General features: G+C 35.7%; 1 protein-coding gene and 1 long non-coding RNA gene across 2 annotated transcripts in view; both read left to right on the forward strand.

The window, feature by feature from the left end:
• The window catches only part of LOC113097101 (uncharacterized), a 30,788-nt gene extending 21,618 nt beyond the window's left edge, over window positions 1–9,170 (forward strand). The window contains exon 3 of the long non-coding RNA XR_003288772.1: window positions 9,091–9,170. This is a non-coding gene — a long non-coding RNA (uncharacterized LOC113097101). The remainder of the gene's footprint in view (window positions 1–9,090) is intronic.
• Window positions 9,171–17,328: 8,158 nt separating this feature from the next.
• On the forward strand, window positions 17,329–25,490 carry LOC113097119 (adhesion G protein-coupled receptor E3-like). The gene is made up of 14 exons (XM_026262320.1): window positions 17,329–17,410; window positions 17,791–17,847; window positions 18,279–18,310; window positions 20,539–20,607; window positions 20,720–20,909; window positions 22,728–22,844; window positions 23,562–23,743; window positions 23,843–24,004; window positions 24,079–24,285; window positions 24,363–24,595; window positions 24,712–24,778; window positions 24,862–24,953; window positions 25,043–25,205; window positions 25,382–25,490. Exons 1-14 carry the CDS (start codon window positions 17,329–17,331, stop codon window positions 25,436–25,438), a joined length of 1,710 nt encoding a protein of 569 aa, XP_026118105.1. The 3' UTR covers window positions 25,439–25,490.
• Window positions 25,491–26,594: the final 1,104 nt, after the last annotated feature.

Consider the following 26,594-nt stretch of genomic DNA (forward strand, 5'->3'; position numbering starts at 1 on the left):
TTCACAGCCGAGGAGACTGATGTTCTTGTAAGAGCAGTGAAAGACAGAGAAGTTGTGTTGTATGGGGATGGGAGAATAATTAGCCTGAATAATTTGTAAGCTAGATTTATGCCTATTTTTTTCACATCTTCGTGGCACACCACAATGATTTCCGTCATCTCATGTGTTAATATTTTTTTAGTGTAACAATTTATGATTTGCAAAAATAACTGTTGCATCTGTGTAGATTACATGAGCAAAGTGTATGCGCGTTGTGCACGCTATACATTATGGTCAAGCATGCGCCCTTAAAATAGCATAATGAACAACGCGCAACGCGCCACTGACTTTAGACTAGGTTTTTTCTGGTCAGTGGCGCAATTGTTTAATGGAACAGCAAAATAGCACCAGGGATTGTTTGCGCCGGAACACGCCTCCTTTTTTGCGCTGAACCGCCCAGGGAGTGCAAGTTCATTCACTAGTTTAGCGACGTGCTTCTTTGGAGGGAAAAGCGCGCTTTGCGCGGGTGCAAAATAGGAATGACACATGCGTCGGTGTACAAAGTCAATTGCGCTGGGTGCAAGATAGGGCCCCTTGTGTTCAGTAAACAAAAAATATTTTGTTCTGATATTTTTTTGGTTAACATGACTATTTATGTTGTGACAACTTGTGATATTAAGTTATTATTTTAAGTTGAGTGGACTTTAGTCCCCGTTTGTTAAGTTTACTCAAAAAAGCGCTTGTGATATGTTGCCTTTTTTTTTTTAAGTTGACGCAACTTTTTTTTTTTTTTACAGTGTGACTGTGAAACGGGAATATGAACTTAATATGAATATAAAGTTGCTTACTTTACACATTTTCCTTATATGTTGCTTACTTTACACCTTAGTTTTAATAGATTATTAACTCCAAAAACAATACCACTTTATGAAAATGACGTATTCACTTCAATTTAAACAAAAATTATTTATGGAAAAAATAGATTCTCATCGTTGTCTCCACTGATCTATAATATAGGACTGGATTGCTCATGACGTTATTAAAGCGAAGCCGCAGCGCCTCTATATTGGTAATCCAAGTGTGCGTAAATGTTCTATAGAATTAATAGGACATTTTATGATTTTAATGAGAAAACATCACCTAACAAGTCAGCGTTTATAAATCTGAAGTATCTCTGTACATTATTACAATGCAAACACCCTAGGCATGTAAACGGTTGTTTTTTTTAATGTTGGGAATTTCCCCTACTTATTTAAAAGCTATGTTCATTACAGTAGTGAACATCATGAAAATGATAAACGTCAGACGGACACGAGCTCAAAACATATAACAAACAATAAACTGTTCGTTCTGAAATCTGAATTAATTGAGAGAAATAACTGACTATATACAGTACGGATTTAAAGACATAAAGCTTTATTTCCAAGTTAAGCTTTTCATTTCATTATAGAGCAATATTAACAACATAATTGTATTATTCATTGTAATATATTCAAATCCATTTCTGATACTAATACAATCATGTTTAATAATTCCTGAACAAATATGTTAATAAAGAAATAGGCTGTATTTTGTGTTTGATCAGTTAACTGTGTCATCAGTGCGCAGCAGACACACACACCTAAACAATTTAAATATATCGCTTATCCTGCCCCAAAAGACCATAAACACTGCAAATAACATCTGAAGTAAACATAAATTTACATACATATAACATGAAAACGAGTCCTGTTTTTACTGATTTGCTTCAAATAGAGTTATTTTAGGTCAGCAGTTTGAATGTGTCTCAATCGCCCTGTCCCAAATTACACACTTCATGTGGACTTTCGTTCTCGTGGACTTAAATTGCGCGTGCTCACCGAGTCTACGAGTCCGTAGGCTGTCCCATTCAGCATTTTAACACTCTGAGGAGGGCTCAGTAATGCCCCCTTTGTATCCTTGAAGCGGTCTTCAGTGAAGCTCGCATAGATGCAGGCTCCGTATACTTTTACTACCCAGGAATCCTTGCGAAATGCCAATCAGACAACGGATGGGAGGAGATTTTGATCAAGAGCAATTGATGACATGGATGAGAAGAAAATATTTAAGTGTAGGTATCATTATGGTTTTTATGACCTGTGTGTACATTTTACCAGTTGTTACCTACAGTTTATACAGACATTATGGTCTTCAACCAGTGGTTGATATCTCAAACATAATAATAGTGCATTGAAAAATACGATCACATTATGATTCATTAAATAAATAGAACTGAATGTCAGGGCTTTACTGAGTCATGTGTAAACCTAGTATTTATAATGGTAAAAACAACAACAACAATAGGCAGCATATTCCTCGAACCTGCAGCTCCCCATCAAAAAACAACCAGACCATTATTTCCGGCGTGACGATCGAGTCTGTCCCAAAAATACCTCTCAATGCAGGTCTGCACTACATGACGTCACCAAGTCCGGAGTGTGCCATTTGGGACAGGGCCATATGTGCTTGATCATGTATGTCAGTAGGCTGGTTTGAGATGTGCCTTGCATCCCCTGAAATGAAAAGTTCAGAGTAGGCGGCTGCAGTAAGAGGAGGGGTCAAAAAAGACCTTTGAAGTCTGACACTTCCTGAATCTAGCTGTTTTGTCTTCTGCAAACCTCAGTAATGGAGGAGATTGCGTTCGCATGTTTTATTGCAGACTCAGTGGATGTAATCGAAATACCACTATTTTGTCATCATGTGCATCAATTCCTTTGTTCTGCTGAACACAAAGGAGTACATTTAGAAGAATGTTTGCAAACAAGCAGGTTTCTGTCACCATTTCACGTCCATAGTTTTTTCCATACTATGCAAGTCAAAGCTGCTTTGTAGCAAACATTCTTCAGAATTTCTTCCCTTGTTTTCAGCCAGACCCAGAGACTTCTCAGATGAAACCACACAAAGATGAGACATAATGGCTAAAGAGTCCATTTAGATATGTATGTTTGTATGTATATTTTTAATGGATTGATTTATTAATTCACACAAACATACAATAGAATAAAGTGAAAATTACAACAAGGAATAAATCGAATTAAAATTTTATTACATAAACGCATGTCCTAATTCTTAACTTCACTAGGCGTGTTTTGTTTGTCAATGGTTTCCCATCATGCTTTTGATCAGTGCAGCCGATGGAGAGCAAATGCGCTCGACTGCTCAATCTGACACAGCCGCCTCGCCGTCGCGAGAGTTTTTTAGCACATGTCAGCATGACATCAGAGCAAGACGGATGTAACTCGGACACTTTTCTAACCAGCATGCATCTCGTGGTGATCACCCGTGATCGGTTCTGTACAGATTTTACTCATCTCAAACAAGCCTAAAAGGTGCGTTCGACTTCACGCAGCACTGCACAAACCGATCGCAGTCTGACTTGACAGCAATACATGCCAGTTAGAAATGTTGTCCGACTTGAGATTGCGCATGACTGTAACGTGTGGCATCAAAGTACCGCGAGAGTGATTCGAGAGCAGCCGGCTGATTCAGCCGCCGCAGTTTCTCCAGAGCGACTACAGGAGCGCTGATGACGACACAGCTGCTTCACGATTGGCCAGATTCACCACATGACAACAATCACAAGTTTTTCGGGTTAGACGAACCATTTCAGTTCCAATAATGGCATCAAATCTGTGTTTTTAGAATGGTAAACGCTTTTGTTCTGTAGTCACACTGTTTTATTGAGTCAAGTTTATCATACAACACAGATAAAATCATATATACCCAGTAGTAGTATGATTATGTTGATCTTGAAAATATGGCGCTTTATTCAGCAGTATGTAAAAACTGTTTCTGTTGCTCATGAAAACATTTATAAAACGTCTGTGTATTTGACAAATATTGTATTTAATTCACTTCATCTGTGATAAAGTGAGCTTCACTAACGGGAGCAGAAAGTGTCCGTCTTGACATGTCTGTTTTTCAATAGGGTTGCCACCCATCCCTTAAAATTCAGAATCGTCCCATATTTAAGAATAAAATAGCGCGTCCCGTTTTGAATCAATACGGGATGGGTTTGTCCCATATTTTCAAGTGGGTATAACTGCAGACCGGAGATCTCTAAAATGGGGCATGAACTCCAAAATGGGGCGGGGTCTCCTTTCGCAAAGACTTTCACCATTGGCTGTGGCTTCAGCCAATTATTACTGACTTACATTTCAAAATAAACCTTTATAAATTAAACATTGTTTGTAGTTCATCTAAATTAAAATATGCAATATAAATAAATGTTCTCCATGAGAGCAGAGCCCAAGGCTCGTGGCCAGTGGTGTTTGGACCCCAGTCTGAACCTCTGCTTCATGATGTAAACGGGAATCACTCAGGAGCTGTCCCAGCGGAGGGGGGAAAAAAATTCCTACCAGCAGGGCCGATAAAAGGTGCCATTGAGCGGTGAGTCTCATATCACATAATCTTATTAATTGTTAATCTCCTGAACTGCAACTTTACCACACTATTCAGCGCCAATCCCGCCATTCAGTCAATTTCACTGGTTAAGGTAAGGTGTGGGGTAGGTTTAGGGGTTAGCGTTTTTTGTTGTATAGTTTAGGAAACACTTTAACTGACACAACCAATAAAAACTTCAGAATCAGCTGTGGGGCGGAGTTTGCACTGAAGTGGATTGGGGGAAAAATTGTGCATGCGTGCCATGCGCCTGTCTCTCATTGGGAGGAAGCCACACCCTATTTTGGAGATCTCCAGGCTGCAGTTATACCCTTCTCTGTATTTTCGGAGTTGTCTTCAATGCAAGTATAGGACTCTGCAGGAAAGTAATGGGAGTTGCCAGATCAGGGCGTTTTTACACCATGAGACCTGATTGGCTGACGTCATAGTGATGTTATGTTTAGGGGTGGGGTTGGGTAAGGGTGATCATTTAGATTGCATGATTTAGAAACACCCAGCAGTTTGAAAGCACCCACAAGGTGATAAACGCCCACATTTGCTCTGCAGAGACCTAAGTCTCCTTCAATGCGGCATCTCATGCAAATCATCCCACCGGCATTCTGTGAAGACTCATCCTATTCTGCCCCTGATTGGGTAATACTCGCTGCCATCAGTGGATTGATTGGTTTGTTTCATGTTCACGGCCGATCAGAGTCAGAGGAGGGTGGTTCTCTTGGCAGAGAGTCGATTTGAAAGAAAGGCAGAGGCTGCTCCAAATACCCCCCGCATCCAGCGTTTAAACGAAAGTGGACACAAAAGTATCGACGAGAGTGGGAGGAATCAAAAAGTGTCAGCGGAAATTAGTATCAAGCCAATTGCACAATTTGTCGGCGAGTGTTCTCTGTTGCGCACTGTGGCTTGTCAGATGTGCGACAGCATGCCTCGGGAGAACAACATTCCCGCAATGCTAGAGGTCACAGAAATCAAAGCACCGTCTCACAGTTCTTCATTCCTCAATCATCTCCTGAGGCAGATAGTGTTATGACAGTTTTTTAATCACCTCAATAATTTTTTGATTGATTACATTAGATTTCGTAGGCCGCCTATTTGTTAAGAAATAATGTTAAAAATGTTAATGAATCATGTTATGGTATGATTTGTTGGTAACACTTTACAATAAGGTTAATTTATTAAACATTAGTTAATGTATTAACTAACATGAACTAACAATGTGTAAGTAATACATTTGTTACAGTATTTATTAATATTTGTTAATTTTAGTTAATAGAGATAAAGCTGTTCTTTGTTTTTCATGTTAGTTCACGGTTCATTAACTAATTTTAACAAGATTTATAATAAACTATTATTAAATGTGGAAATTAACATGAACAAAGATGAACAATTGCTGTACACTTGAAGTTCATTATTAGTTCATGTTAATTAATGTAGTTAACTAATGAACCTTATTTTAAAGTGTTAGCGATTTGTTTATTACAGTTAAGGTGTACAGTCAGACACATAAGCATTACTGTATTTTAATAAGAGATAAGAGAGAGATATATAATAATAGAAATATAGTGCCTATGTGAAGCAAATAAACAACTTAACTAATTTAAATGATTGCATTCTTCAACAGGCTACTGTAGAATTAACAATAGACTATATAAAATAGATTAACTTACCAATAATAATAATAATAAAATTGTGTTTTACATGAATTTAGAAATGTTTGTAGACCAGTTATTTATTATGTGGTTTCACTGTTTGGATGGTGTTACTGTCTGCAAACAATGATAAATATTTTATCCAAAATCTGTGTTCACGCCACTTTATACAATTACTAAAGTTCATTAGCATTTAATATTTTTATGAAAACATGTTTTAAGTTGTGATTTACCACTGGCACGTCATCGGACCTGTGGTCATCTTGGACCCGAGGGGTTTCTCCCCCAGGAGTCCCTTATTTTTCTGTATTGAACGTGGCAACCCTAGTTTTCAACTCTCGTTGATCACTTTCTGTAGCCGTGCTTCAAGTCGAATGCACCCATATGACAGACGATCGAACCAATCAAAGTGGCTCCGTCTCAATCTGCAGGTTGGGTGTACTTTAACTCTTTAGATCAAATAACTAACAATAACGATAAAACAACAACAAAACGTTTAAACTAAGTCAGAAACCCACAAAAACAATAGTCAGTAACTGCATAATTTATTCATGCTGCAATGCATGCTGGGAACTAACAAAGTCTTAAAATTTCAACAATACAACATTTTTTGTTCAGACAACTGAACAGTGAAATCCTGAGTGTTAAATTAACACTGCTCAGAGCATATATGGACCCACTTCTACAAGAGTGTTAAAGTAACACTGAAGTAGTGTTAAAGTTAATGATATAATTAAGTGGTTAATTAAGTGTTGATTGAGAATTAGTGATGAACAGCTGCTGTTAACAATTAACATCACTGAAGAAAAGAGAAACACAAGAACTACTACAACTGACTTCAGACACAGCCTTAGATGAAATCAACTGAAATAAAATACATGAAATCTCTCAAGATTTAAGAACAAGATAAGTGGAAGTGATACAGATGTTTTAAACTGGTGTGCAAAGTGTTAAAGTTCTTCAATATTATTATTATTATTTATTTTTTTGGTCAAACTTTATTTTAGGGTCCAATTCGCACTATTAACTAACCATTAACTATGACTTTTGCCTCAATTAACTCCTAATTTGCTGCTTATTAATAGTTTATAAAATATTGTTAAGTTTAGGGTATTGGGTAGGATTATAGATGTCATGCATTATATTTACTTAAAAGCACTAATAAACAGCCAATATGTTAATAAAAGGCATGCTAATAAACAACTAGTGAGAACTGGACCCTATACTAAAGTGTTACCTTGACAACATCACCAAAAATGGGCCAATATGACCTGATTATATTATTATTTATTCATTTTTTCCCATAGAAAATGTGTTTAATAAACACAGTTACAACAACCAGAGAAAATCTAGTGTAGTTGTAATACACAATACATGCATTGTATCAAATTATTTAAATATAAATAGTAGAGCTGCACAATTAATCGTTAAAAGATCGCGATCTCGATTCAGTCTCACGGTGTCTGGTCTGTGTTTCCCTGGGTCTCCACTAGTGGTCTCACTTCCCCATAGGCACCTCACCGCAGGCACTACATTTCCAACAAAGCCTTGTCCCTTCATCACAGTAATTGCACTCCTGTTAATTGCACTCGGGTGTCTTCACTTTCATAGTCATTATCCTGCCTATTTCGCGCTGGTCTGGATAATGACTATGAAAGTGAAGACACCTGAGTGCAATTAACAGGTGTGCAATTACCGTGATGAAGGGACAAGACACTAAACACAAAGACACTAAATTCAGACACAGAAAATAAATAATTTCTAAATGAAAACGATTCCCTGAGTCTGTTAAACCTTTGACAAAGTCTTACCGGATCATTGAAATCCCTGTTTTCGCATTGCCACTGACACAGAGAGAGCAGTTAGTATGTTTGGTTAAAAAACAACTACACAGTAATATTTCTGTCTTACAGTCATTTATATTAACACAGAAACACTGGGATAAAGTTTATAGTTCAGATGTAAACACTGATGTCTATATGGGAGCGATCAAAATATAGCAGATCCCCTTTATGAAAGTGCTGCGCTTCAAATAATGTTCGTGTCGATGGCATTGTTTTACCACGAGGTGGCGACAAGTTTCTTAATGTATTTGTCAATGAATGAATTTTTCATTCAAGAGAATCGTTCAAAAACGCTGATTCATCCAGTAATGAAACAAGTGAGTGACAAGTGAGTGGTTTATGAGTGAGTCATTGAATCAGTGATTTAAACAACTTAATCATTCTAATAATAATAATAATAAAAAAAAAAAAAACTGGGGTTCTAAATATAGTATATATACACTACCACTCAAAAGTTTTTGAACCGTAAGATGTGTAATGTTTTTTAAAGTCTCTTCTGCTCACCAAACCTGCATTTTTTTTGATCCAAAGTACAGCAAAAACAGTAAAGTTTTGAAATATTTTTACAATTTAAAATAACTGCTTTCTATTTGAATGTATTTTAAACTGTAATTTATTTCTGTGATGCACAGCTGTATTTTCAGCATCATTACTCCAGTCTTCAGTGTCACATGATCTTCAGAAATTATTTTAATATTCTGATTTGCTGTTCAAAATAGCATTATTATTATTATTATTATTATTATTATTATGTTGAAAACAGATTAATACATTTTTTTACGTTTTTTTAATAGATAGTTCAGAAGAACACAATTTATGTGAAATAGAAATGTCTTTCACACTTGATAAATGTAAAGAATCCTTGCAAAATAAAAGTATTAATTTATATACTTGCGATAATGTCTTGTAAAGTTATTTAGTGTCTACCCTAGTCATTGTTTTCCCCCTCGTGGGTTTTGTTTTCCCCTTTTGTGTTAGTAAATCCTGTGTTTGGTACTTCCTGTCTGCATCTGAGTTCATCCCAACCCCTCCACATAACAGAATCGAGCAGCATTAATAAATAGTAAATAGTATAAGTATTATAAATAGCAAATGGTAAATAAGGTAACCTAATATAAAGTGGGACCAAATTGTTTTGCTAATAACATCACATAAGAACATGTTTTTCAGAAACATACTAATTTCTTGTAATATTTTCATAACAGCTACTCTGCCTGACCCCTGCTACAACTACACTGTGCTGGACAATCCATGGAGAGCCAACAGCAGTCAGCCATCAAACTCCCAAAGGTGTGACACCCCAGTCACCTGGAGCGGCTGGTATCGTCTCTTTATTAACGGTCTGAGCGCTCGGATCCCAGACACATGTGTTGCACGTGGTAGCTGTGGCACTTTTATCGCACTGTGGATTCGTGGTGGACACCCAACAGTTCAGGATGGAGTCGTCACTCGAGATGTCTGTGGTTACTATAACAATTACTGCTGCTATTTGGGGTCTTACCCCATTAAAGTCAAAGCCTGTCCAGGCAACTATTATGTCTATGAGCTGGTTAGTCCAACTGGATGCAATTATGCATACTGTGCAGGTAATTATATTTACATCAGCTCTTTCTACACATTCATGATATTTGTGTCTCTGTTCATTAATCACTATTCATCCAAACTTTCAGATGTTAGCAGCGTTAACACCAGCTCTACAACCATCACACCAGTGACCCTCTCTACAGGTAATGCAATGCACCTTATTGACTTGACTGAATAATTTCTAATGTACATACAGATCTTTGCTGCTGAATGGACCTGTGCTTGTGCTGCAAAAAAAAATAAATAAATAAAAAATAATTATACAGTAACACTTTAGAATAGGGAACACTTATTCAGTATTAACTATAACTTTTCCCTCAATAAATTCCTAATTTGCTGCTTGTTAAGAGTTAGTTCTGTAGTTGTTAAATTTAGTTATTGGGTAGGATTAGACATGTAGAATAAGGCATTAATATGTGCTTAATTAGGGGAGAGCGGGGTAAGTTGTCACACTTTTCAAACTGTCTAACATTTAATGAGCACCGTAGATCAAAATGATATAAATGTCATACCAAATGAAAGAATGAAGTCTTGGGCACATATGTTGTTTTCATTACATTTTCATATCTTATATCATTACGGCGTTGTAGACCGTTCAATAGAGAATGTGCACTTGTGACAACTTGCCCAATCGGCAGGTAAGTTGTCACACTAGACTATCTAAAAATAAGAACACAACTATTTAATTCTGATTATTGATTTTAACTTTAAAATTTTAAAATGTAAAAAAAATAATGTCTATAGAATTTGGAAAAAACTATTATTTCAATCCAAACAATACACATTTCAATCAAAACACATTTAATGGGCAAGACCACTTTACTTTGAACTTTAAACTCAAACGTTCTTTGGCTTGCACATAGATCCATGATAACTGAATGAAATACTGCAGATAACTTGCTTAACTTAACATGTTTAACCTCTGAACAAAACAGATTCCCTGTATCTGACTAATCAGACTCATCTTCAGAGTCACAATTCTGGCACACCTAAATTGCCTGGACTGAAGTGCAAGCATCATGGGCCCATTTGTTGATTTTTACACATTTTACCCACGACTCTTTTGGAAGAATGTTTGAAAATGGCTCCACAAAGTCGAGGCAGAAGCACTCTTCATCATCTGATGATGACTCTTTTATTAGTTTCTTCTTTTAACTGCCTTGTTTTTAGAAGGTCCAGATTTTGACTCGCATACAACAATTTTGAAACCGCTTTTAGCTAGATTCAGCTTTATTCTTTTCAATTTCTAGTTGCTTTTCTATTTCTAAGAATTGCTCTAGTTGGTAGCCCGCTGTCAGCAATAGCATTGCTGGGTTAGGGTGAGCTGGTGATAGCAGAAGCATAACTGGGCATACTAGACAGACCAGACTTGCTGCTGGGGCCTGGCAGGGCTCTGAATGGGTCGATCTGTGACATAGGATGGCGCAAAACTATGTTCCAGAAATACATCTCAAAGTTGTATTGCATAACATTTAGAGTGCAACATGTTTACTCTTTAAGCCAAAAAATAAGAAAATTGTGCTAAACTCAGATTAGAGCGATCTTGACAACATTTGAACAGGAAATTGACTATAGAAGAAGAAGTCACACAAAGTTGCTAGTTGACTTTTGAGATAGAGCCTCAATTTTTGGAGTTATGAACAGTGTGACAACTTACCCCGCTCTCCCCTACTAATAAATGGCTAATATTCTAGTAAAATGCATGCTAATAAGCAACTAGTTAAGAGATCCTGAAATAAAGTGTTACCATATATACTTTACTGTAAGCTGTTTATGTTATTCAGTTGTCAAATACAGTGCATGTAATTTTGAGCAATATTAATCAGTCTGTGTAAATAAACATACACTGTAAAACCCGACAAGTTAACTTAACTCAAACCGTTTGAGTAAATAGATTGCCTTGATTTAAACCATGTAAGTTTTAAAACTTTGCATTCCAGTAATTAAGTGATTAACTAAGTGCTGGTTGAGAATTAGTGATGAACAGCTGCTGTTAACAAACAGAATCACAGAAGAAAAGAGAAACACAAGAACTACTACAACTGACTTCAGACACAGCCTTAGATGAAATCAACTGAAATAAAATACATGAAATCTCTCAAGATCTGATTAAACAACCCCACAAACAGCATCACCAGCTGCACTTATTAATAACCAGACTGACTTTATTTCTGTCAGACGTCTACAGAAGATCTTATTGAGAATGAACTAAGGTTTAGATGTTGATTTATTGTTTCATTTGAAGTAACCATGTTAGAGATCAGTGTTTGCTTTAGTTGGGCTCTTGACCCTTGATTTCTGTCTTAGTCTTTTCTCTGGCTGTTATAACCATGTGTTTCTAAAACACATTTGTTGTAATTCAAAAGCCCAGAAGAAATATCATCAGGTGTTAACCTGTACCTAGGTGTAGGTTTTTATACTTTATATTGGCGATGATAATCATCAATTATTGATCCATACGGAGTCTAATCTCTGATTTCACAAAATTGGTCAGTTCCCGACAGCATCAGGTGTTTTATTTATGGGGAGTAGAATTATTTTTTTATTTCAATGAATGTAATAGATTAGATATCATAATATTTAGGTTATAGTATTATAAATCAGGTTGGTTTGTATTTGTGACGTAATATGTAAATTATATGCGTGCAGCCCGCGAGACTTGCACTTGGAACATAGTGTAGCCCACTGGAAAAAAAGGTTTAGAACCACTGAACGGGTTTCTCAAGACAGGTGGTGCATTAGACCAGGCCCTGGTACTTTTAGTCATTATTTTATTTGGGTAGCACACATATTCTGAATGCCTTCGGCAGAATTCAAATGAGCCATTTTAATCTAAATTAACCAAAATTACAGTGAGATTAATCTAGATTAAAAAAATTAGTCTATGCCCACAACTAATTCTCATATTTTGTTACTTTAATGTAACAAGCTTTGTCTTTTTCATAGGAATATTAGTTTTTAGCTGTAATGCTCAAACAGCTAGGCAAAATAAAAAAACTTGACAAACAATCATGATAAAATCATGATATTTGTAAAAAAATAAAAAAATTATATCACCCTCCCGAACAAACCAATGCACCCTACACAACGCCCCCCCCCCCCCAATCACCCATCAAAGCCCCCCAGCACCCAGCACATTTCGCCCCTGCCCCTCCAGAGGTCTGTGCTCACCACTGCGAGAGAATGTTACTTTTAGGTTACAATCTTGTCTTTTTGTTGTTTCGAGAAACAATTCTGCGCATTATATTCCTCACAGAAACCTGGATTTCTGCAATGATTCCAGATTCCATCGAGCTCACGGAGTTCTCAGTGCACCGCTTGGACAGAACAAAAGCACGTTTTAGTACAGTAATGGAACGAATTAGTAAATCGTGTGCACAATTTATTATTTTTTTTTTTTTGTATGTCATGTGCGGGGCTCCATATTCCCATAACCTGCTTGCCTTTAAATACATTTACATGTAGTAATAAATGTAATCGAATAATAAATGTAATAAAATAGAATGCTTTATTAAAAATGTTTACTGAGTTTGGTCTTTTTAAAACACGTTTTAATGCATTAAGCCACATTCCTTTTAGTCTAATGGTTTTCTATGGGAGGAAAAAGCTTAACACGGAATTAAACACATTGCATTCTGGGCTGATCTGCTTGTCTGTGAATAGAATGCTTTATTGTTAATGTGTTTACTGAGTTTGGTCTTAAAAAAAAACAAACAAAAAAAACATTTTAATGCATAAAGCTACGTTAAATGTAGAATGTCCCGAATCATTCCAGATGATTGAAAATAATCGGCTCAATAATGGTCACAAAATGGGTATCGGTGAAGATTTAATATATTAATTTAATATAATAATAGATGATACTTTATAAAGTTTATCTCAATATTCGACCACAGTGGCTGTGAGACAACTGCACTAAAATAAGAGCACGATGATCATGAAATTGTGTTCGTTACTACAGCAACAGATTACAGGTGTGTCCTTTCAGAATCATCACTGGACGATATAAATAAAAATTTCTCGATTACTTCACTTTAAAATAATGAGGAGCAGCATATTTTCCTGATATATAGGGGAGGAAAAGTCTATGCTTTGCAATGTAGTAAAGAAAATCTAAGTTTCATTAAAATATAAATGGCACGCAATAACAATAATTGTAACAATAATATGTAACAATAATTGACTTGTCATACTATATAAATAAACAATACTGATAGATAATTTTCATATTCTGATTAAATAATCACATTTTCAAAAAATAATTCATAATTAATTCTTTTATCTGAAGACCTGCAAACTGCAAGCTGCAGCTGGGTGCTTCCAGGGGGGCAGGGTTTCATATTTTATTGAAGCATCCCTGGGCGCCGCCATTGATTAGCGGACCCCCACCTTCTGTTAGCATTCCATTGACTCCCATTCATTTTGGCGTCACTTTGACAGCGAATAACTTGACATCTGAGGCGTTTAAAGACTCCATTTGTCCATTCATTATTTCTAAACAAACACAAAAAATAGGCTAACGATTGCGCCATAACCTGCAACTCGCACAGTAGAGAAATTACCGTATGGACAGGAGGAGAGGCTCGCAGGCAATCTTTTACTGTCTATGAGGCTATCGGGGGGACGTGGAGGCATGAAGTCAAGGGAGAAGCCCATAGAGAGTCCATAAAACAACGGGACAAAATTATTTAACAGCGTCTGAAGTCGTGCTTACGATGGCATGTGTGTTCAAGACACTTTCGTCGGAGCAAGATGGCGGAGTACTTTCTCTTAATTAATAACACAAAAATACAGCGACGTTTTTAAACTCGTGTTCTGGAAAATGAAGAACAAAGAAATGTGCATTAGGTATACTTCATTGTTGAATGTTTTAAATTAATTTATGAAGCCACTGCCAACTTTATTGTTACTAGTTGCAGTGTTATATTATAATGCCATCATATTATGCATCGTCAATTGACTTACTGCGCTGTAAATAGAAAAGCCTGACAAGATCCCAGCTAAATACCTTTAAGTATTGTATATTCCGCCATGTTAATCACTGACACGCCCCCAACTCGTACAGATTGGGGCTTAAAGAAAATCCTGAGCTCCCCACTGGTATTTACGATATTGTGGTGGCATTCATGTAAACTCGTAAATACGATCACAGCAGCCTGCATCATCTTCTTGTTGCTTTATGGTGGATCAAAGATTTGTAAGTTCATTACAGCCACCTATCTCTAAAATCTAAAATCTCAATTGAGAACCACACGGCTGCAGCCTGCAGATCGAGGCAGTCCCACCCTATACCTACTCTGATTGGTTTGATCGTCTTTCATAGACATACATAATAAGAAATGTGTGCGTAGTTGGTGTAGGACAAGACACCCCTCGCTGCAGACTGTATTATGGTGACATCACGTACCTATGTCAGGTGTGTGTTTACTTCGCATGTGCACAGTGACGTAAGGTATGTCTATAACACGTTTCCATATTAACCCTGTTTTAGCGTCGTGAGTGATGTGACACGTCATTAAAATGCATGCGCATACTTAACAGAATACTCTACTAAAATGTTAATGTATTAAAGAACACTAAAGTGGGAAAAAAGAAGGGAAAAACAACAGTAAAATATGATACATCAAACAGCACATATCCATTATTTTAACCATGTTTCAAATGAGGTAAAATTTTGTTGAGATTCATACACTAATTGTTGAGCTCTCTGTGTGTCTAAGCATTCTGAGGTTCAGAGTGATTCATGCACAATGTAATTTAAAAAGAACAGACAGAAAAATTACATAAATCTGTAGGATCTTGTGTATTGCAACACATCTGCTATAGTCACTAATATTAAATTAATAGCATAGATTAGACTCCAGACAAAACCAGTTGATTGGATTGTTACATGATAATTTTTTTGTTATCAACAAGTAACCAACATCACCTGATAACATCACAAATTTAGTCACAGCAGTTAAATGAACAGTAAGACTGAAAAGAGTCATACTGCCTAACTACTGATTACCATAATGGTGACATCAAACTAAACTGTTATTTTCAATAAACCATCAACACCTCTGTTAATCTAATTAAGAACTGTTTTAGATTTATGACAGAAATAAATCTTGTTTATAATAAGTGCAGTTGGTAATACTATTTTTGGAGCATTTACTCTTGAGTTTGACACCAAACAGAGGTTGGGTTTTCACTTTCAACCAACATTTGACTTCTGAGCAATGTCAGTCCACATCTAGTGTGATGGGAAGCTTTATTAGAATGTTAGAGAATAATGTTGTAACAATGTTATCAATAGACATTTTTAGAATGTTTTAGAGAATGTTAACCTACCTTTTAGCAGAACATTCTGGGAACTAAAATAAAACTTTCCGCTGAAAACATTCCTAGAACATTAAAAAATTCTAGGTAGGTTACTACATTTTGAATTTGATTGCTTTTAAGCATCTCACTTGATTAATTCTAATTAATTCTAATGTGTTAAATTTAATTAATAACATTGCTTGTAATCTGTTGACAATTTTATTGAGTAAATATAGAGTATCACTTTTTACAGTGTTTTAGACACAATTTTTATGTTTTTACTCAGTCGATGTAATAAATGCACATCCTTGAATAAGCCATGTTTTAAGCGTTTTCCTCCCATAGAAAACCATCGGCCTAAAAGGACAATGCTTAACTTGGCTTAATGCATTAAAACAGGTTTTAAAAAGACCAAACTCAATAAACATTTTTAATAAAGCATTCTTTTTTAAAGATAAGCAGGTTATGGGAGGAAAATTCTTAATGCGTAATTAAACGTATGTATTTATTACCATGTGCAACATGGAAATGAGGGAGGTGGTCCTTGTGGATCGCCGGCGCCTCTAGACACACTCAGTGGAGGTTTCCACGGCGTGTGTTCATTTTGTAATCACAGAGAAAATCTTCACTCCCAAAAACACGATGAAACTCCTCCTAATCTTGTCAAACTTTACTTCTGTTCTTTAACTTTATTTTTTTTTCGTTGAGAGTTTTATGTTCTGAGTTGAGTTTTGTAACGCTGTGTCTCTGAGTCTGACCCTGAGTGCATGCCTAAAACTTAAACCACCCCACACAACTCCGCATCATCAGCCAACACCCAACCACGGGCTTCCCAAGACGTCACTTCAACGACTACTGAACTTCCAGCCAATCAGCAACCCCCTTTTCAATAAAAACAAAGGGAACCCCGTTACACAGGCAATGCAATTAACTTACCTCCAGACTTTGAGCTGAACTGGTCTATCTAATATAACTGTAAGAAAGGAACTCAATGCAATTGAGGAACTCAACTCAATGCGAGGGTTAATTAAGTGATTGATGCTTGTTGAGGTCTATGCAATTTCACGTATTGCTGTAAACTTGGGATTCCAAATTTTCATCCTCTTAAACTCATTCTTCCCTGACTTTCTCTCTTCCTGCCAGTCGTGTGAATGTGTGAGTGTGTGTGCTTATGTGTTAGATTAGTTTAAATGTCTTAGATTTATCTAATAAAGACAAGAAGTATCGTGTGTTTTGTGCTTACGAGTTTGTCTTAAATCTTAAACTGCTGATCTTGTTATTGTGCTAATTAATAGTGTTTTCACTATACTTTGGATATTAATATCCAGTGCAGATTTGATGTTAAACGGCTCGTTCAGTGAATCCCTGGCCGTCTCAGTGATCAGCCGTAAAACAGTGATTCTGTCCAAATTCCCTTTAAAATCTTAAATGATTCCCTTTAAACTAAATCGACCTGTTTCCCGTACATATCATCTTGTAATTCATGGCTCGAATGATAAGATTACAGACATGTGTTGCTCAGTACAGCTGTGGCACTGCTGCTCCAATGTGGATTCATGGTGGACACCCTACAGTTCAAGATGAAGTTGTCAGCCGAGAAGTCTGTGGTCACTGACACAATGACTGCTGCTATTACGGGTCTTACCCCATTAAAGTCAATGCCTGTCCAGGCAATTATTATGTCTATAATAAGTTTATTGAACAAATTATCTGTGATTCAGCATACTGTGAATCTAATTCTGTTTACATTAACACTTTCTTCACATTCATTATATTTGGATGAAGAATAGACGTGGTTTCAATTGTTTCTAAATGTTGTTTCTAAATTCTTTTGTGCCCAAGGATTATATTTGCTAGAGTCTTTAGATCTTTAGGAAAGTGTGAAAAAGAAATCAACTAAAACCTGAGTAGGCATTTTTCATGTGTAAGACTTGCATGAGCCCTTTAGTAGTATTGTTTAGTATTATTTGTGTCATTGTTGATTCACTGACATTCATCATTATTATATTTCGTTCCAGCCGTTACTAACATCACTGCCATCTTTACAACAGTCAGAACAGAGACGAGCTCAGCTGGTAATGTAGTCTGATGTTTCCTCTGATGATTGTGTTTTGGCTGAATGCTTGTTGATTTGTAGAATGAAACAGGAGTGTGGGGTTCCATTCTTGAGAGATTTATATATATATAATTTTAAAAAAGGGCAGGGGCTTGATGCAGGGTCCTCATTTATGCTTGGTTTTATGGGTTGACACTGCTTAACTTCCATTCACAGCTGTATTGTATTGTTATTCCTGTGGGTCAGTGGCATAGAGCATTGCGTTAGCAGCGCAAAAGGTCACGGGTGTCAATTCCAAGGGAAAACTAATACTGATTAAAAAAAAAATAATAATAATAATAATAATACATATATCCTGAATGTACTCTAAAGTCATTTTGCATAAAAGCTTCTGCTAAATGCATAAATATAATGTAAATGTTGTCTTCATGATGATTTCTGCCATTGCAGGTATAAATATAACACTGCAGGAAGGATGTACTGTAAGTTGAGTTTGATTTTTTTTCCCCTTACATTTTAGGCTTACAGCTTTGATCAACAGCAATGTTTTCAACTATCTTGAAAAAAAAACACTTGATTGAGACAAGATAATATAGAAAAACAATTACAGCATAAATTCTTCAATGAGCCAAAAAAAAAAAAAAAACAACTTGTGCCTTAATTAAAGGGGTGGTTGATTGCGATTTCACTTTTTTAATGTTAGTTTGTAATGTTGATGTTTCTTCATAAATAATATTTGCAGTTACGAAGCTAAAAGTTCAATGCAAGCAGAGATATTGTCTTTTAAAATTCTGGCAATTTAATGCCTACTAAGGGAGTACAACGAGATGGGACAGAGCAGTGTTGAATAAAGGTAAATTATGTGAAAAATAATGAGTAAAAAACAAAAAACTAAAACGAAGCATTAACATGTTAGACTGCACCCCATAAACAATCAAGCTCAGACAAAAAAAAAGGTCAACCACCCGTTTAACAGATATGTGATTGGATTTCTGTAATCTTTCTCATCATGCCACTTTTAAAATATTGTTTTAGTCTTTCTGAAATGCCTGTAATCACAATAATTAGATGTGTCACACAATCCTGAACATCAGGCATCCACACGAAAGATAATATGGCAGTGCTTGTTACTGGATTTCATCTGCACAGCAAAATCTCCAGTGTTAATTTAACACTCTGAGTGTGGAGACTGTGGACTCATATAAACACTGAAGCAGTGTTAAAAGTAAAACACTGAAGCAGAGTTGAAGTTAATGAGATAATTAAGAAGTTAATTGGGTCATGATTGACCATTATTGAAGACACCTGATATTAACAAGCAGACTCACCAAACGAGAAAATCACAATTTGTGTGTCACCATAATAGTGGTCAGTGTTCGCTTTAGTTGGGATCTTGAACCTTCAGATGTTTACTTTAGACTTTGTGTTGCTCTGGTAACATAATTATAACATACAGACCAGAGCAAAGGCAATCGTGGGCTATTGATTGTGGTTTGAACTAATTGTCATGTAGTGATCTGAATGCGTAAGTTCAGGTTTCACTGATGTATACATAAATTAAGTGGGGAAAAATAAGATAGCAATCCATCATTTTTGCACAGTATGACATGTTTTTAAAAGTTAGTTCTACATAAAGAAAAAATTCTTTAGTTTAGAAACACAGACATCAAGAATCAGCGTGAGCATCACAACAACGGTGACCAAAAAAAAGCATGTTGTAGCCAATAAAAACTCACCCATGGCTCCCATCATGCATTGCGGCATGAATAAATTATAAGCTGAACTGTCTTTTTAACTTTTTATTCTAACTATATTTTATTTTTGCTGTTTTTATGTGAATTTTTAGTATCTAGTTTTGTGATGTTCAGAGTAGATCTGTTTATCTGAATATGCTGTTTGTCACCATTGTTGAGATTCATATGCAGATTCTTGTTATCTGTGTGTGCCTAAAACTAAAGCTATTTAATTAAAAAAAAATAAAAGAATCGGAATCACTTGCAAGAGATGGCTACAAAATGATTAGAAAATGCAGATGCTTTCATTGTGGAATCAAAGCGGTTACAATCAATAATGGAAGTTTTATTTAGAGAAAACACTGTAAATTAGTTCAATAACTCAGGTCAAACAAATATGACTTTTGCTCTTGACTTGCAAAACAAATTTTTAAAGTAAAAAGCCACAAGCCAAGATCCCAACTAAAGCAAACACTGACCACTATAATGGTGACACACAAATTGTGATTTTCTCGTTTGGTGATTCTGCTTGTTAACATCAGGTGTCTTCAATAATGCTCAATCAGAACTCAATTAACTTCTTAATTATCTCATTAACTTCAACTCTGCTTCAGTGTTTTACTTTAACACTGCTTCAGAGTTTATATGAGTCCACAGACTCCACACTCAGAGTGTTAAATTAACACTGGAGATTTTGCTGTGTGTGCGCTCTGGGGCGCAAGTAGTTTCTCTTCTCTTGAACACACAGGAAAGAAATGGTGCTGATATTTTATGCAATATTGCATTTTATTTATTTTTTGTTCAGGTTAAATTCACAACTTTGGATCGGAAACAGCTAATTAGTCAAAAAACAGTGCAACAAAATGTGCTCTGTAATGTGAAATATGAATGTGATTTTATGTTTATTGTTGATGGATTTTAGTACCTTAAAACAGAATCAAAATCAACAAAAACTGCTTTCACGCTTGTTATTTTAGGGTCAGACATGTTTGCAAAATCTCCTTGGTCAGATAGAGAACATTTCATCTCAAGTGCTCTCTGTGACTGTAAGTCTTTTCATGAGAAAAATCCTAATATTATCAAATCTTTGTCAGTTACATGATCACTGACCTAGCATTGCTGTCTTATCTAATTCAATTTATCTAATCAATAAATTAGACTGTGACAAACATTTTGACTGTGGCCCTCAACGCTTCAGAGAAGATTTTGGACTCATCATCATCAGCAAGCCGAGCTGAACTAGCCTCCTATGGAAACCTTGTGTTAAAAACCAGTGAGAAACTCATTTCTACATTAGTGAAGCCGACAGACACAAATGACAGTGTCAGTTTTACTCTTCCTGCTGTAGGTAAGTGAAGACAATTATTAATATACTGAAGATGAAACAGATTACACATGATGATTTTATGTAGTCACTCTATAGAGAAATTCCAGCCATTTGCCATGCCGACACTTTCTGCCCTAGACACAGCCAACACTTTTTCACTCCCAAATTGTCATATATTGAAGCCAAAAATGTTTGACGCTCAAAGTACCCCTTTAGCGTAATTTTTCGAATTGCATGTTCCTCCATGTTTGTCTTAGTTCAATGGTTTGCATGCATTTGTAAAAAAAAAAAAAAAAAAAAAATATATATATATATATATATATATATATATATATATATATATATATATATATATATATATATATATATATACTTTCATTGTAGCACCTAACCCTTCCCCTACCCTAAACCTATCCACTTCTGAACAATATAAAACATGTAACACAGGCAAATATAAGTCCAGTTACAGGTATTTATTGCAAAAACTGACCATAACCAAGCAGTATAAAATCATTTCAAACATTGTGTTGTATTTCAAGTCTTCTGAAGCCATATGATATCTTTATGTGAAGAAGAGAGTAAAACTTACGGTTTTAATCATTTTAAATGAACGCGCTCATATCTCATTCAAAACCATTCTCCCTTCGCATAGCATGACGCAATTGGTCGCGAGACACACACAAGCCAATAGCATTTCACCACCAAGGCTGATTTCTTCTGATCTACAATCTTTTTATCTGCACTGTTTGTTTACTTCACTGGTTTGCCCTCTATCTGCCATGTGCTTTATGCTGCTTTATTTAACTTTTAAATTTTTATTTTATTTATTTATTAACTTTTTACATTCCCTTTTTGTATAGTTGTATTTTATATTTAATCTGTTTCTATCTGTATTTTTATTATACTTTTGCTATATACTGTTTACTATATCTGTATGCACAGAGGGTCTGAGAGTAACACAATTTCACTTCTCTGTATGTATGTGCTGTACATGTGGAAGAATTGACAGTAGAGCACACTTGACTTTTCACTAATGCTGCCTTCACAGGCTACCAAGATTGATCATAAATATGAATGTGGAAGTTAAAAATGACACATAAAAGCAATGTGAATTTGTCGAGCTCATAACCCCAAGTGGGATTGAGAGTTTCTGACATCTTCAGTGTGTGAGATTGATCGTCAGATACTTATTATACATCTAATAAAAAGGGCATAATAGGTAATATTTAAATGAGTTAAATAGTAAAATATAAAACCTAAAAATATGTACTCATGTTTAAAGTTTATTCATATACAATTCAAGTATAAAAAAATCGGAATATTGTTTTAATTTCCCTTAAAATAAAATTGTCAAGGCCTATTAAATATAAAAAAAATGGCTTCCAATTATGGCGTTTCAGTGTTGAATAGCTTTAATTAAATGCTAACATTGAGGGACAATTCAGTTTATATAGATGTCAGTAGTTGTTGGCCTTTTAATAGGATTACTTAGTAAAAAAGATGCATTTAAACCCATTTAAAATATGCCATCTTGTTATTACTACATTCATTTGTAGATTAATTGTTAAATTATGAAAATAGTATTCTATTAATTATGCAATTCATTGTGATTATTTATTTATTATTATTATCTTTATTAATTGACAGCACTATTAAAGAAAAACACTTTGAAAGTTGACATGAAGGGTTCAAACTACATCAGAGATGAAAATCCAATAATAGTAAATATGGATTCCAATGGGCTTCATTTAAAAAACATAAAAATAAATAAATAAATGTAAAAAAAGCATAACATATTATTGCATATAAAATAGCATATTCTTGTATGTATTTAATCAGAGGGCCAAGTCTTCATGGTTGGACCAAATGTCACCTTAGTTAAAATCCCTCGACTGGACACGACAAATTCTTCTGTGGACATCGATCTCATTGGGATTGCCAAGAACAACACTGAAGGTATGTCAAATGTTTCTGTGTGATAAAATTCTAGAATGAGACATCATACCATTACAACTAAACCAGATTTACTTTTGTGAGTGTTGGTATTGTATTAAAGGGATAATCTGCCCTAAAATTAACATTTTGTCATTAATCACTTACCCCCATGTAGTACCCAACCCGTTAAAGCTCTGTTCGTCTTTGGAAAACAGTTTAAGATATTTTGGATTAAAACCTGGAGCAACGGAAAAGTTTTTATAAGTGAAGAAAACATAAATAAAGACTTTATTTAATAATTGCTTTGTCAATGGTGAAATCAACTTTAACTTTGATTTGAAGTAAAACAGCGCATCCTTGTGGCGCGGAGGACACAGAAGAGCACACACAGCACAGTGATACGGAGAGACACAGAGGAGACCGTTGACAAATAAATTATTAAATAAAGTCATTATTTTTGTTTTCTTTGCTTACAAAAAGTGTTCCCGTCACTTCATATAACCCAGATTGAACGTCTAATGGCAGATGGAGTATTCTGACGATGACTTTTCTATGTAGTCTATGAAGCAGTCTCAAGTCTCCACGTTATCATCCAACATATCTCAAATTGTGTTCCGAAAAGATGAACAGAGCTTTTACGGGTTTGGAAATGACATGGGGGTAAGTGATTAATGACAAAATTTTCATTTTGGGGTGGGCTAACCCATTAAGATCATGAAAATGTCTGTTTCAACTCAGGATCAGCTGCTGTGGCTTTCATGAGCTACACAATAATGGAGAATCTACTGAAGCCAGACTTCTTCAACACATCAAATGACACGATTAAAACCATGATGTCCACTGTGATCTCAGCTACTCTTCCCAAAACCACCAACACTAAACTCACCAAACCAGTCAACTTCATCCTCAAACACATCAGAGTGAGAGACTGAAATGTGTTTTTGACCAAACTGAGAAATAATGAACATCTAAAAACATCTTGTATTGAGTTTTCTGATAATTTCTTTTTTTTTTTCCAGGAGTTTGATCCCAACGGTTCTCTGTCCTGTGTGTACTGGAATATCAATGAGTGGCTTGTAGATGGATGTTCTGTTTTAGAGACCAACAGCAGCTACACTGTGTGTTCCTGTGATCATCTGTCCACATTCGCTCTCATCATGCAAACCAGCCGCCCACCAGAGGTACTGAACATTTCTAGTGATCACTGAAGAACAGCACAGATTTGGCGCTCATGTTCTTTGACATGTTTTCTCAGAGTGACTCTCAGCAGGGTCTGTTGAATTTGGTGTGTGTGATCGTGGGGCTGGTATTCTTCACTTTAGCCCTGTTGACCTTTGCCCTTTGTCAGTGGAGCCCTGGAGTGAATAATGTGGCTCGAATCAACATCTGCATCAGTCTTCTGCTGGCTCAACTTCTGTTCCTGCTCACACAGGAGTTATTGAGCCTCATACAGCGTCAGAAGGTGAGAATGATGAAGAAGCCCTACAGCTCAGCACAGCATCACTGAGAATCATCATAACCCTCTCTCATGATCTCCAGGTGCTGTGTGCCGTGATCGCAGGCCTTCTGCACTTCCTCTTTCTCTCCGGCTTTGTGTGGATGTTCATTGAAGCTGTGCTGCTCTACATCTGTGTGAAGAACCTATCAAAGATCAGCTCTAAAAAGAGGGAGGTGCTTAGCAGTGGATTGCTGTGTGTGATTGGATATGTGGTCGCTCTGGCTGTGGTGTGTATGTCTGTCGTTCTGGTTCCTGAAGGCTACGGCAGCAAACAGTGAGTTGTTTTTGTTATCTAAAAAAATTCATTTTTTGTCACACTATATCTAAGATTTGAACAAGATCGAAATAGCATTATTTTATTAATTTGATTAATTGTTTTCCTGTGAACAGTTGCTGGATTAAACTTGATAAAGGTTTTATCTGGAGTTTTCTGGGTCCTGTTTGTGTCATACTTGCTGTAAGTTCTGAAAACAAACATTTTTCACTTGGGCTGTTGAAGCCAAAATTTTTTTTTTTTTATAATTTCTTCTTTTTCTGCAGTTAAACATGATTCTCTTCATCAATATCGTTATCACTCTAAACTCAACTCTCAAAAAACTGAATGCTGAAGTTTCACAGATGAAACAAACAAAGTAACAAACAATATGATCAAATCACTATATAAATAAAGAACATATACTCAGAGAAGACACATTAACTCTCTTTCACTGTTTCTCTGCAGGGTTATGGTGTTTAAAACTCTGGCTCAGCTTGTGGTTCTTGGTTGCCCCTGGATTCTGGGTTTCTTCATTAATGAGAGTAAGGTGTTGGAGATCCTCTTCCTGATCTTGAACTCCCAGCAGGGAACCTTCATCTTCCTGATCTACTGTGTCCTCAATAATGAGGTCAGATTTGTTTTCATCCTTATTCTTTAAATAAACCATTAAACCCCCAGAGACAGTAGCAGTACAGTAGTTTCTTCCCTGTTTATTACAAACAAACTCCATTGTGTTTCATGAGTTTCAGAGGTTAAATTGATATCATGAAGTCACTCAGCTCCTCTCGTCTCATTCTTGTTCAGGTCAGGCAGCAGTACTGGAAGTTCTTCAGATGTCTTTGCTGTGTCAAACAACACTGAGGACCACAACATCATTTTCAGGAAGTTAAAATGCTGCTGAAGTGCAATTATTATTGAACTTTAGTTTCAGATCCTTTCTGTAAATGATAAATAATGTTATCAGTCTTTTGATGTAACAGCTGTACAAACTATTGATGTACAACGTTTTCATTTATTCTTTATTATACATGTAAGTTTTTGTTGGTTATGGGTGAAAAGCATTTTTTTTCAGACTTTACAGACTCAACATGTTTAGTTAAATGCTGGCAATAAATAAATAAATAATAATAATAATGATAATAGTACAAACTCCTGAAAACTATTTCATATGCCCAAAGCGAAGAGAAATAAGATGACATACATTTATTTCAGTACAGTTACATACAGTTAATTAATAAATGTATTAATCTTGCACACTTTTATTTTATCTTTTTTGTTTGTTTGTTGAGCTCAGAAATTTCCAAGAAAGGAAATAACTGTTTCTTCTGTAAGGACCTATTTTATGTTACTTTTAATATTCAAATGTCAAAATATATTATCATCTCAGAGTGTAACAGGTTTTACAATAGATTTACCTTTAAAGCTACACTATTAAAATAATGAAATTAATAGCTGCTGTCTCAAATTCAGTGACTATTGTCAAATGGATTGTATTTTTGCATTAAAACATGAATGATGAATGATTTTTGTATTGAAGTGTTTTTTTTTTTTTTAGTTCATGAAGTTATGCCTTAACAGTGTGATATAATAAGTGCATATGTACATGTTCTTTCCACATTCCACAAAAGCCCAGAAAAGCTCTGTAACAGACTGACTCTAATTTGAGAGGAATGTTGTATTTCTTTTTAATCCAGCAAACTTATGTAACATCTTTGCATTTAAAGTTTGACATTCAAAAGTCTTAACTGTACATTCTGCTTGGTTTTCTCAGATGTATCTGTTTAATAATCAGAGAAACTGATCACAAGGTAGCCATTGATAAAGAGAGGTGTGATGTGGGCTCTCTTGGACTTGTTGAAGGACAATAGTTCTACTGTGTTCTGATCATTTGTAGAGGCTTGATTGCAAATGAAGGCAGTCCAGCATAGAAACACCAAGAGCTTTGACAAGAAGTGGTGTGTGTGTTTGAGAGCTGGTAGAAGTGAAGAAGAAATGGCTCGCAAGAGGTGTGAGGGGA

This window comes from Carassius auratus, unplaced genomic scaffold, assembly GCF_003368295.1.
Source record: "Carassius auratus strain Wakin unplaced genomic scaffold, ASM336829v1 scaf_tig00216111, whole genome shotgun sequence".
NCBI classification, from domain to species: Eukaryota; Metazoa; Chordata; class Actinopteri; order Cypriniformes; family Cyprinidae; genus Carassius; species Carassius auratus.